Source organism: Uranotaenia lowii, chromosome 3 (genome assembly GCF_029784155.1).
Source record: "Uranotaenia lowii strain MFRU-FL chromosome 3, ASM2978415v1, whole genome shotgun sequence".
Lineage (NCBI taxonomy): Eukaryota > Metazoa > Arthropoda > Insecta > Diptera > Culicidae > Uranotaenia > Uranotaenia lowii.
This window is the reverse complement of record NC_073693.1, coordinates 323,838,092-323,851,878: the sequence shown is the minus strand read 5'-3', so window position 1 is coordinate 323,851,878 and position 13,787 is coordinate 323,838,092. Positions and strand designations below refer to the sequence as shown.

General features: G+C 42.1%; 1 protein-coding gene across 1 annotated transcript; it reads right to left on the bottom strand.

Moving 5' to 3' along the window:
- Positions 1–3,329: 3,329 nt before the first annotated feature.
- LOC129753804 (uncharacterized) lies at positions 3,330–8,694 on the bottom strand. Its single transcript, XM_055749653.1, has 2 exons — positions 6,783–8,694; positions 3,330–6,706 (listed from the first exon to the last, which is right to left on the bottom strand). Exons 1-2 carry the CDS (start codon positions 8,692–8,694, stop codon positions 3,330–3,332), a joined length of 5,289 nt encoding a protein of 1,762 aa, XP_055605628.1.
- Positions 8,695–13,787: the final 5,093 nt, after the last annotated feature.

The window sequence follows — 13,787 nt, the reverse complement described above, 5'->3', positions numbered from 1 at the left end:
ACCTTTTTTCAGCGGAAAGATATAAAGGGGGAAAGGAGGGCTTCCATAGAATTTTATTGCATAACTCAAGAATTAATCGAGCATATGAAACCAAATTAGGCATCAAAAAGTATTTGAGTACGAAAAATACTTTTTCTATGTGAATCAATTCCTTTCTTGCAGTAGGATTATAGAATTGGGAATATAGGAAGGGAAGAGGAAGCTTACATTTAACTTTTTTTTTACAAAATCCGAGAAATCCGAGGGAAGGACAGGGGAGGCGGCTCTTTTATCAGTTTTTTATTATAAATCCAGAACATATCAAGCAAAAACAACCATACTTTATGAGTTAGATTGTTTGCGAACGATTAATTTTAGACCCTCCAGAAAGATTAAAATTATCAGATCTTTAACACAAATTCATAGAGAAAGATTCAGAATTTAAGTTTAAGTTATCTTTGTGTAGCAATAAGGAACTCAAGCTGTAGCTCTCATTTTATAGCGGTTGTTTATGAATAATAGTATTATTTAATTTAAGATAATGCCAGTAAAACAACAAAAATTTGAATAAATTTAAAAAATATCATTTGATTTTGAAAGGTGTAGCAAAGCACACCGGGTCAGCTAGTACTAGAGATAAATTTAAGCGTACAAGAGATAAACAACGCCCATTTTTTTAAGGGGAGGGGGGGAGGGGCTAACACTTTCAAAAAATCGATTTTTTTATTTTTTTATTTTCTTAATGTAAAACATTTCAAGAATGTTGTGTCAAATTTTCAAGTCAATTGAAGCAAAACTGTAAAAGTTATAGGCCTTTATCTCCTCCTATCTAATACTGCAAGAAAGTAAGAGCAGAAACTTTAAACGCGTTTTTCTCGAAAGCACATTTTTAAAGTCCGTGGACACCGTCATTTGAAAACTACTTATCCGATTCTTTTCAAATTTGGAACATATTTTCTACATATAAAATGCCCGACCCCAACGTTTTTCTTTTTTGATTTTTTTTACTTTGGGGAGATTTTACAGGTGAAAAATGGCGGATTTTTAAGTGAAAAATCGTAGTTTTTACTACAAACAGCCACAAAAATTTCATAAAAATATTTTTATGTTAAATAAAAACGTTGGGGTCCAGAAAAACATCCATTAAAAATATTTTGCTCTAATTTTTTGACTTCAGATGATTCTGTGCTGAGATACAGTGTCCACCGCAAATCCTGTTTTCTAAAAGGCATCCTCGAAAATGCTCCGTCACCGGCTCATTTTTCAATATTTTTCTACGAAAAAATTACTAAATGTTCTTTTAACAATGCTTTGTATAATGCAAGAAATTTGAATACATTTGTTTGAACGATAGCTCTAGAAAAAAATCGTGAAAATGGGGGTTTTTTATACCCGTTAGACCCTACCCCCCCCCCCCTTAAGTTGCCTCTACATTTGTATACGTAGCTCAAATTCTGGAATGTTATGTAAATAGGGTGATTTGCCAATCGTTGTCCCCTAACCCATTGTTGCACAGCATGACCTAAATTGTCAATATTTCAGCTGTTTTTCAACTTTTCCTCAGAATTAATACTGAATCATATAATTCGGAATGTTTTCTGATGAAATGAGGCTTTTGTGATATTTTCTGCTGGTAAGTGTGTCTCTAACGACAGTTTAAATTTTTCTTGTTTTTTTCGCGCGGTTTTTGTGCTAATTGTTAACAAAAACCTTAACATTCATTCTACGGCAAATAAGGTTTTACGTCAGAACATAACATTTTTCGTATCAGTTTTTTATATGAAACGTTTGTTGGACAATTTTAACACAATGATTTTGAAAAAAAATTATGATCCATACTTATCCAGAAAATATGTTGGATCGTGCAACAATTGGTCCACTCAATCTCCTCCTGCCCCATTGTTGTACATAATTCCGCTGCAAAATTTGTTTGGAAATTTCAACTATAAATTCGTATACCTCCAATAACTTTGTTTGGTTGTTTTTACAGCTAAAAATAGCAATACAAATTTTGGAAGCGATTGATTAAGTACTGAATTATAACAACGTGTTTTGAATTAGTAAGGGGGCTGTTTTTCTACGGATGTGGACTTTTCGGGGCAATTAATCGACACACTTTTACTGGGCAAAACGTACATATATTTGACGAACAAACGGGTTAAATAATACAGCGCGACGGTTCGGATCAAGTAGAAACTTTATTGCTTGCTAGGTAGATACGGTACGACACAGGACAGACACAAAAGACGCGTGTGTTCTGCTGGCCGTTTATTGCAAGTCTAATTCTAGGTAGGTTTCTACTGACTATTGTGTGGCGCATGGGTCGTTTCGAGTGGCACTATATTTGCTCGCCTCCTGGAGATGGCGAGATAGAAAGTCGATTGATTGATTGCGTTGACCGTTTGTAGGGATTGCAATGACACCGGATTTTCAGACTAACATACCGGCCGCCTTGCAATACTACCTATACTAACTAATCCTAATCTTTGGTAACCTATTCTAACCCATGCGCACGACTTCTATCACTAACAATACTAATTCTAACTGAACTAACAATGTACTGGTAACGAAGACAACGATGACGAAGACTACGATGACCAAAACTACGATGACGATACAGGTAACGGTGATTCACAGCCCAGGACCTCCAACGCAACGCCGACCCTGTGAGGAAGAACAAGTAAGTTCCTAAAAGGATGAAGGTAACGCAGAGTACTTAACGTTGGGTGGGGTTGGGGTGACAGGTCCGACCCGTCCGATCGCGACCGCGTCACCCCCCATGGCTTTAGGGCTGGAATCCTGCTCAGACAGGCTGCGTCTGGTTGCGCTTCTGCAACTACCAGGACTGGACGATCTTTATCAACAATACGGAGACTGGACGATATCTACCAACGATGTACAAACGACAGGACACGAATATACATATCGCTAGTAGTACGGATGGCGGTTGAACGGACGATGTGGTGACTGGACGACGTGACGACAGGAGAACGGAACAACTGGTTGACTAGATGGCTAGATGACTAGTTGACTAGCTGACTGGATGTGGTCCACCGGAGCGATTCGACCTAATAAGATGAGAGGGTGCTTTTTTATCTTTTTAATCACACATTACAAAAACTTCCCTGGAGCGGAGGCCTCCTGGCCTCCGCGAGCGCCCCAGGCGCTGATGAAGATGAAACTGCGATGTGAAGCTACGACGATGGTGGTTTGCTGTCAGCTTACGATGACCGCCAGATAAAGTTCGCCGATGCTTGACACAACAGGATCATCACAATGGAAAGGCAGGAATGGTCGAATTCGGTGGACGACTAAACTTATGTTGTATACTGGAGTGGGTGGTGGTGAATTTAGTTCTCCTGCTGGACGGGATCATCAATGTTGTCCTTGATGGGAAGAACACAAATCTTCTGGATTCCTCGCTGGAACTGGCTATCCTTGGTTTTGACGTCGACGACTCGGATGTTGCCATCGGGACCGGGGTAGATTTTCGTCACACGACCGAGAGCCCACTGCAACGGGGGAAGGTTGTCCTCCTTGAGGAGCACCATGGTTCCAACGGCTATGTTGTTTCGTTTCCTAGTCCACTTGGTGCGGTTGTGTAAATCCGACAGATATTGGGAGGACCAGCGCTTCCAAATGCGTTCATAAAAGACTTCGGTTCTTTGCCATCTCGAAAGATGGTTCTCTGGAATATGTTCCTTGGAAGGCTCCGGCACGGCTGTTAACGGTCGGTGGATCAGAAAGTGACCAGGTGTGATGGCTTCGTAATCTGCAGGATCGTTAGTCATTGGTGTCAACGGACGGGAGTTGAGAATAGCATCAATTTGAATCGAGATGGTGTTCATTTCATCAAAACGGAGAATGGTGCATCCTATCGTCCTCTTCAGGTGCGTTTTGAATGACTTAACAGCGGCTTCCCACAGTCCACCAAAGTTAGGCGTTCTGGGGGGGATGAATTTGAATTCGGTTTCGTCGTCTACTGCCGAATGGACGACATGTCTCTGGAACTGTTCGTTTCGAAAAAGCTGACGGAGTTCATCCAATTCTCGGCGAGCACCAACGAAAGTTGTCGAATTGTCACACATCACAACTCGAGGTTTCCCACGACGACCAACAAATCGTTTAAACGCTGCGATGAATGAATCACTGGTTAGGTCCGTGACCAGCTCTATATGGACTGCCTTTGTAGCCAAACAAACGAAGATAGCAACGAAAATTTTGCGGGGTTGGATTCGACGACTTGAAGGATATTTTACTAGGAAAGGTCCACAATAATCTACTCCAACGTTCTCGAATGGATTCGATGGCGAAACACGCTCTGCTGGCAGGTCGCCCATAAGCTGCTCTGCTACACTTGGTTTGTTACGAAAACACTGCACACATTCGTGCAGAACTGTGTTGACTAACGATCTGATCTTGGTGATCCAAAATCTCCCGCGGACGGAAGAAACAAGAAGTTGAGCACCGGCATGGAAGAAACAGTGGTGGTAGTGCTCGATTATCATTTTCGCCAAGGGATGTTTACTGCACAGGATCATCGGATGCTTTCTGTCTTCGCTAATCGGTGCGTGAGCTAGCCGGCCGCCAACGCGAATTATACCATCGCCAAACACGGGATTTATAGAAAGGATTGGGGATGACGCCTTCAGTGGTCGCCCTCTCTGGAGAGCGTCGAATTCGGCTGGGAAACTTTCCTGTTGTGCTACACGAACGACGTGAAGTACGGCTGCATACTGCTCTGCGTACGTTAAACCTCCGGAAGCTCGTTGGTGTGGGATTCTCAAACTGGAATTGTGCGCAAATCGGAGCATCCACGCAACAAGATGAATCAGATCCAAAAACCTCTCACGCCAACCGAAGATTTCACTAGTCACGGGTGTGACAGGAAACGAACATACTTTCCGCTCTTCAAGTAACGACTGTTCAACTTGTTCTGGATTGCTTGAAGCTGGCCAGGTGCTGCGGTCTTGTCGCAGCCAAAGTGGACCCTCAAACCACATCGTTTGATACTGAAGCTGTGCTGGAATCATGCCTCTCGATATGATGTCCGCTGGATTTTCCACTCCTGCAACGTGGTGCCACTGGCAGCCTTTAGTGGTATGTTGGATCTCGGAGACACGGTTTGAAACGAAAGCTTGCCAACGGGACGGTAAAGACGACAACCAACAGATTACAATGGTGGAATCGGTCCAAAATTCTGCAGAATGCGCAATTCTTAAACTACGCTTCACTTTATCGTACAGGTGAGCCAAGAGAAGAGCAGATGAAAGCTCGAGGCGCGGGATTGTCTGCTTCTTCTTCTTCCTCTTCAGGTCGTCTAAAGGTGCTACTCTGGATTTTGCGGTTATCAAACGGACGGTAACTTCACCATTTTCTGCTGTACAACGAAGATAAACACAGGCTCCGTAAGCCTTTTCGGATGCGTCACAGAAACCGTGTATCTCGACAAATGATGCTTCGGAATGAAAGGTCAACCAACGTGGAACCGAGAGTGAAGATAGGGCTTTCAGGTTCATCCGATACTCCTGCCAAAAGTTCTGCATCTCCTCTGGAAGCGAATCGTCCCATCCACACTGGGGTTTCCAAAGATCTTGCAGAAATATCTTCGCGATGACAACAACGGGGCCCACAAGTCCAATCGGGTCGAAGAGGCGTGCTGTCTCTGCAAGTACAACTCTTTTGGTGATCTTGGCCTTGTCGCTCCAAACTGGACAGTCGTAAACGAAACAATCGGTAGCAGGTTTCCACACTAAACCCAGCGTCTTCACAGCTGCAGTCGAAGAATCCAAGTTCAAGGAAGCGCGCTCGTCTATAAGATGATCTGGTAATGCAGACAGTACGTCGGCTGAATTTGAGTTGAACTTTCTCAACAAAAAACCACCTGCTGCTGCTAATTCAATCATCTCCTTCGCTAACTTTATCGCACTGTCGACTGAATTCGCTCCAGTGAGAGAATCATCGACGTACGTATCGTATTGTAGACTCCTTGCTGCTTCGGGATACGATTCCTTTCCACTGTCTGCTAACTGCTGAAGGCACTTGGTTGCCAGATACGGTGCGCATGCTGTACCATAAGTAACAGTGACGAGCTCGTAAGTACGGATCGGAATTTCTGGAGATTCTCTCCACAGAATACGCTGGAGACGTTGATCTTCGGCTTGTACCTTGACCATGCGGTACATTTTCTCCACATCAGCAACAACGGCGACTCGATGCAACCGGAACCGAAGGACGATGGACAACAAATCTTCTTGAACTACGGGTCCCACCAATAGACCGTCGTTGAGTAAGACTCCGGTGGTAGTCTTACAGGAGGCATCGAAGACGACGCGAAGTTTTGTGGTAGAACTGTCAGGCTTGTAGACCGCATGATGTGGAAGATAGTAGACCGGTAATGCTTCATCAGGGTTAGGAACTTCACGCATGTGACCGAGACTGATGTATTCCTCCATAAATGATGTGTACGCTGACTTCTTTTCGCTGTTGGACTCAAACTGCTTCTCTACGCTGAAAAATCGCCTCAGTGCTGCGTTACGAGACTCCCCCAGTTGCCGAATTACGTGATCACGTTTCGGCAAAGAAACAACAAATTTTCCGTCGCAGTCACGGGTGGTGGTTTCAGCGAAAAGCTCTTCACAAGTTGACTCTTCCACGGATTGGGTACTTGCTGACTTACACGATTCCAGTTCCCAGAATTTAGTGAGCTGCTCCTGAATTTCAGCTACTGAACAAGTCACGGAGGAAGGCGAACAGGATACAGATTTATTCGGAATGGTACCAGCAACTATCCATCCAAAAACAGTTTTGAAGGCTTGGGCCATCATTCGTCAGCTTGAATCTGCCTTCCAGAAGCAGATCAAAGAAGTGCTCGGCGCCAATAATGATGTCGATCTCTCCTGGTTCCGAAAAGCTGGGATCAGCAAGCTGAACATCGTGGGGTAAACGCCAACTCTCGTACTCGACTCGTTTTGCGGGAAGTGTGGCTGTCAGCTCAGGCAAAATAAAGAAGCTCATTGCTCTGCTGAAAGCTGAGATGTACGAGGTCCGAGCACGAACGGAAGCTACAACCAGTTTGCGTGACACAGCTCGTGATCCACCGATGCCTTGAACGGTGAGGTTTTCCGGAACATGTCGCAGTTTTAGTTGTTGGCTGAAGCGAGTGGTCATGAAGCAAAACTGGGAGCACGAGTCGAGCAAGGCTCGAGCTAGTCGAGTATTGCCAAGAGAATCCTGGATGCGAATGATGGCTGTGGACAACAGGACTTGTTTCGTGAGGTTCGGTGTGTGGGAGGGAAGTGCTATGGTTTGCTGAGGGTCTGTGGTGAGAATGGGCTGTGAAACTGGATACGAGGTTGAGGGTTGAGTGTTGGGAGGGTGGCTATGGGTTGGCTGGTTGGATATCGGTGGGGTGTGTGATGATGATGAAAACTGACGACGAGGCTGAGACACTGAAGGTGTAGGGCGAGTTGATTGCTGCGAGACGGAGGATCTGGGGTGTAAAAGCGAGTGATGAAGCATTCCGCAATGGTGACAGGAACCTTTCACACAATCACGAGCTAGATGACCGGAGGACAGACAATTGTAGCACAATCTAGCTCGCTTCACTGATTCACTTCTTTCACCGACAGTTTGTTTAAGGAATTTAGTGCACCGGAAAGCTATGTGAAACACATCACCACAAAACGGACACTTCACTTGGGATGGAACTGCTGGGTTGCTTACACCGAACTTGACACTTTTCTCACTGTTTTCTAGTCGCTCTGGTCTCCGATGAGCGATGGACTCCAACACCGAACAATGATTACGCAGGAAACACATCAGGTCGTCGTATAGCGGAACCTCTTTGGAACTGTGATGGGTTTCCCAATGGCGCAGGGTGGATTGATCCAGGCGAGAACACAGCATGTGAACCAGGAGCGTGCTCCACTGGTCTGGGTTCTCGCCTACTTTTTGCAGCATCTGGAGGTTCCGCTCGAATTCGCTGAGTAATTTGTTGAGAGAATCGTAGCTCTCCTTCCTCATCGGCTCAATGGAAAACAGTGAGTCCAAGTAGGATTTCACCAGCAGCTTCCGGTTCTCGTATCGCTTTTCCAGGATTGACCAAGCGATATTGTAGTTAGCGGCTGATATGTCCACTGAAGCAATCGCTTGTAGAGCTTCACCTGTCACGGCCGAACGAAGGTAGCAAAACTTGTCGGTATCATTAAGTTGATTGCTGGAGTGGATCAGGCTCTTAAAGGAATCTCTAAAGGTGACCCATTCCTTGGACTTCCCGCTGAAAATCGGCAGCTTGATTTCCGGCAACTTCACTCTTGCCAGAGTTGAGGGAGGACCTGATGATGCGGTTGCACTTGGAGCTGGAGTTGCGTTGGTTGATTCCCGAATCGCTGACAGCTGGCGCCGGAGTTCACTTTTAACCACACAGTAGTCCTCCTCGAATTCCACCAGGATGCCTACATTCTCGTCCTCCCTTGCTTGATCCAATGCCTCTTGATCACTAAACTCGTCTGTGGTGTTGCTCAAGTGGTCAGTTTGCAGTTCAATTTCCGTTCTCACTTTTTTAAACTGTGTAAACGTGTCTTCAAGGAGTTCTAAACGCACACTTATCAGTTCACTGTTATTGCTTCCACTTGAAGCAAACTGACGCACCGAGTCTAGTGTTCTTCGCAGGTTTCGCTCCTGCTTGATTAGCTCACGCAATTCACTAGGCATTGTCACAAGCAAGGGTTCACTGGATAGCACTATTTCGCTTTCACTGGATCACCGAATACACTTTGACACCCGATCGATCGACTCAACGTCTCGCGCGAATGATTGACAGCAACAATGAAGATGGTATTCCGAAGCTGTTGTGCTGCAAAAATCAGCCAAAGTGTCTCAGCCTGGCTGTTATCACAAAATCAGCCAAATTCAACCTGGTCCGGATTCTAATCCAACCAGCGTTATTTTACGTTTTCTTCTCGACCAACACTCAACGAGAAGTCCAAAAAACTTTGCACAAGCCTACTGTGTGGGATCCGAGTTCTCGATCACCACAGCCCAAAAAATAAAGCAAAAATAGTACTTCCCTGAATCCTGTTGGCCACGAAGATCCTCTTGAACGCTGCACGATGAAGAACCGCATCCGTTGCGACTGGTCCAAAGTCGCACACACCAGCAACGGGTTGCTACGAGGCAGCACGGGTAATCAAATGACTGAAATCTGTTCAGTCGGCAGCCACAAAATCACCAGCAGCAAACAGCATCAGCATACGTAACAAAATCGCTTTGCAATGTTATGCCAATATTGGCTCACTATTTTTAAGCACTATGTGCAATCACTTTTTTCAAATATGCCACAGACAATGATCACCAAACAGTCAGTGTTCACTTATGTTTCGAGAAACGATCCACCAATCTTTAACGGAGCATTTATTCCCCACACAATTCAAGTGCATAAGCACGGAATTCCAAAAATTCAATTTGGTTTCGGAATAATCATCCGCCAATCAGCCACGGAAAATGGATAGAATTTACTTCCCCCAAGCGACGCACGGCACACGCTATTTTTAGCGGCAATATAAAACCCGCCAACCAGCCACAGGACAAAGTACTTTTTCTTTTCGACCGACGCACTGATTACGCGGCAGTCCTTTTTGTGCTCAAATAACACACACAAAAGGTCAACGACCGAACGACACACGCTTGCCCAGCACTTTTATCGCAACACACTATGTCCACCACAGGTCACTTTTTCCGCGGCGGCTTTAAAGTCCCGACATCCGGCTATCGAAGGACCAATGTTTTTCTACGGATGTGGACTTTTCGGGGCAATTAATCGACACACTTTTACTGGGCAAAACGTACATATATTTGACGAACAAACGGGTTAAATAATACAGCGCGACGGTTCGGATCAAGTAGAAACTTTATTGCTTGCTAGGTAGATACGGTACGACACAGGACAGACACAAAAGACGCGTGTGTTCTGCTGGCCGTTTATTGCAAGTCTAATTCTAGGTAGGTTTCTACTGACTATTGTGTGGCGCATGGGTCGTTTCGAGTGGCACTATATTTGCTCGCCTCCTGGAGATGGCGAGATAGAAAGTCGATTGATTGATTGCGTTGACCGTTTGTAGGGATTGCAATGACACCGGATTTTCAGACTAACAGGGGCTTGTACGGAAAAATCCAAATTTTCATTCAAAAACCATCAGAGATGTATCGAAAGTTCAAAAAACATAATTTTGTATTTTTATAATATTTCTTGGTTCTTGCAATATATTGCATGTGAACAAAAAACTAAACCTAACTTGTACCACAGAAATGATATTCGTTGTCATACAAAAAATTCAAAATAGGTAAATATTTTTTAATTTTAGTGTTTTGACAGCTAATTTGAAAGCTGGTTAACCGGATGAAAATATGAATCGCATTATAATGTTTTGCATTGCCAATAAGTGTAATGATTAAAAACTTTTGCTAAAACATGTCATGAAATTATTGAAAGCTTCAGAAAGCAAATCCTACAATTTTACAATACTTTTCCATGGATTACGATTTTTTATTTCGAAATGGTTATTACTTTTTTCATGAAATGCTTTGCTTCTTCTCATGCTGGCAAACAAAATTCATTTCAAACTTATTTCAATTTCTTGTATATGCGAAAAGTTCTTTTGCATACAAATTGTCATACAAAATTTAACACGTTCATTGACTACATGCAACTAAAACAACTCGAATTGTCTATTGCTATGACATGTTTTTTTTCTGAATAAGTGGATATTTACGTTTAACTAGTAATTTTAGTAAATTTTGTGATTTAAGTTATTATTTTCCACTCATAATTTTCACATCTTTTGCACTCAATGTTGATTTTTAATAATTAATTCATTAATTCAAAGACACTTTATATATCCATAAGTTTATTTTTTCTACCGTCAAATCTTAAATATGAAGTTTTGAAATTATTAAACTCGTTGAAAAAACGTATGTATGTATTAAAGTCGTTCAATTTGCATTGTCTGAAAAGTCTCAAAGTCAAATCAACAGCATTGGCTTTGAGAGACTCCTTTTTTTGTCAGATTTATTTTGAAATCCTTTATCCCGACCTCGACCATTTACTCAACATTGTATGCAAAGAATCTAAAACTATTCTAAAAAAATCTGTATCCCTAATTTCGTGACGACAAATCAAAAAGAATTTTATTCCATGTCAACAGCGATCCCTTTGATATTGTTATTAATATTGTCAGAATATTGTACAGGAGGAAAACTACGACCCTTAATCCCAAAAACTAGAAGTCGAAGGTTGGAAGACCCGATATATTACTATGTATCTGACGTGCAATTTTCTAAGGAATTCGAATCTGCCGTCGAGTTGCCGTCACTGGAGACATCTATGTGAAGCTTTATTTGGCACTTTTCATCCAGAAAAATAAACAGTCATAGCTTTGTGAAACTTAATTTGATCCAAAACAGTTTTTCAGCCGGAAAACTCTTAGTTAGCATTTCTATGTGATGTGATTGATTCCTGAAGATTGATAAAATGCTACAGAGGTTACATTTATTACAAATAAACCCACTTTTATGAAAAAGATATTTAAATCAATTAACTTTTCGAATAAAAAATTCTTATACAAAATTGTATATTATGAGCAAGAATCAGTTCATTCCATGGGATTTGAAAGACATATAATTTGATGTTGGTAGGACATATGAAGAAAAAGGCTCAACACTGGGTAAATTAGGTTAAATAACACTCCACTCAAATGGCTTCGGGAAAATTAAGAGGTGGATTTGAGTTTCTGAGAAAACTTCACGTGTGATAAATGCTATTCCAGACACTCAAACCAGCGGCTTTGTGTTTTTTTTAGGCCGAATTGGAATTAGAAAGTGCATTGGACGGTTTATATGGAAGACCCCCCCCCCCCCCCCCCTCATAAGGGGCCGTCTAAAAATTAGATTGCATTTGAACTAGAAGTTCTCATAATAAGCTACCGTAACAGATCACTTCCATCTGTACCGTTGAGCCGTCAACACGTACGCCGGAGCATCGTATCGTTGCTGTGTACCTGCAGGAACATTTTTACATTATTTATTTTTTCCTTACCTGTTTTTCCATCAGCACTTTTCAGTGCTAAAATTATTTTCATTTTCTTTTATTCATATTTTCTCTTTTCTTTCCAGCATGGGGAAGTCATCGGCCGGCTCAAGAGCTGGTAGAAAGCGAATTGCCGAAACTAATTCAGGTCCATCGCCCAAAAAAGTTGGGCCAATTCATTCGATGTCCTTCATAACATCGGTGATGAGGAAATATTCATATTTAATTCTGATAAGAGTACTAAGAAACCTTCTTCTTCTTATACTCTTAAAAACGAAAAGGTTCCACCAATTACGGTCACGATTCCTGACTTCAATGCCTTTCGAAAAGAAATCGTCACTTCCGTCAAGGATGTGAAGATTTCTTTTCAGATCGGTCGAAGGGGAACTGCTCGTATTTTGGCGGAATCTTTTAATGATTTTCAAAAAATTTTAAATTATTTGAATAATAAAAAACATCAATTTTTTACTTACGACACAAGAAGTGATCGTCCTTTTAAAGTTGTACTTCGTGGTCTCACCGGCGATCAGACACCGGATGAGATCACAACTGAATTAAATTCTTTGTTAGGTTTTTCTCCGATTCAAGTAATTCAAATGAGGAAAAGAACCAACACGAATAATATCAGTAGTGTTGGTTTTGCTCCTGAGCTTTATTTGATTCATTTTAAAAAGGATCAAGTTAATAATTTGCAAATTCTTGAAAAGGCTCGTCTTATGTTTCATTGTCGAGTCAAATTCGAACCTTTTCGAAAATCTTCAATAAATTTCCTTCAAAATATTACGCAATGTCGTCGTTGTCAAGCTTTTTGTCACGGCACTAAAAATTGTAGAATGAATGCCAGATGCATGCTTTGCGGCTCATTCGATCATGAAAAATCTAAATGCCTTTTTGGTGGTGATAAGCCACAAACAGAATTTTTCAAGTGTGCAAATTGCGCAGGTAATCATTCCTCGAATTCGCTAGACTGTCCCATAAGGGCAGAAATTATTGCTTCTAGGAAAAATCCCAAAGTTTCCAGAAAAGTTTCTTCTCCTCCTTCCTCTTTTTCGTCTTCACACGTCGGGCCGGCAAACAACCTGCCTGTTCGCGGTCAGCCTCGGCCTACATTGGAATCACGGCTGGGTAATACCCGAAGTGTTTTTAATGTTACCTGTGCTGATTCTGCGCCACAGACTCGTTGTTTATCGTTCTCAGAGGTGGTTGAAAATGGGTTTCCCTCTTCAGGTTTAACTAATAAAAATGGGAAAAAACCAAGTCTCAACGTTCATGCGAAGGCTTGGGAAAAACCCCGAAATTCAAATACTTGTTCTTCTCCTTCATTTTCTGATCCTAACAATTTTGTTGATTTGGGTGAGATTACTGAGGAAAAATTAAAATTTTTGCATCAAAATTTAATGGAAATGATGCAACTTATGTTGAAAGCAAATTCAATGTTTGAAGCTTTCCAAACTTCTTTTAATTATGCTAACAAAATTATTATGACTTTACGATTCCCTCATGGATCCAAATAGATGTTTAAATATTATGAATTGGAATGCTAGATCTTTGCTGGCTAACCAAGATGAATTCTTTTTATTTTTGAAAACTCAAAACATACATATTGCTGCCATCACTGAAACTGTTTTTAAAGCCGGACATTAACTTGAAAAGCAATGCTTTCTTTAAAATTTTGCGAAATGATCGACTTGATCGACAAGGTGGGGGTGTAGCTATTGTCATC

Coding starts and splice junctions, on each gene's coding strand:
- LOC129753804 (XM_055749653.1), bottom strand. CDS start 8,694: ATGCCTAGTGAATTGCGTGAGCTAATCAAGCAGGAGCGAAACCTGCGA. Junction 6,707..6,782: donor TGGCCCAAGCCTTCAAAACT/GTTTTTGGATGG, acceptor TGACTTGTTCAG/TAGCTGAAATTCAGGAGCAG.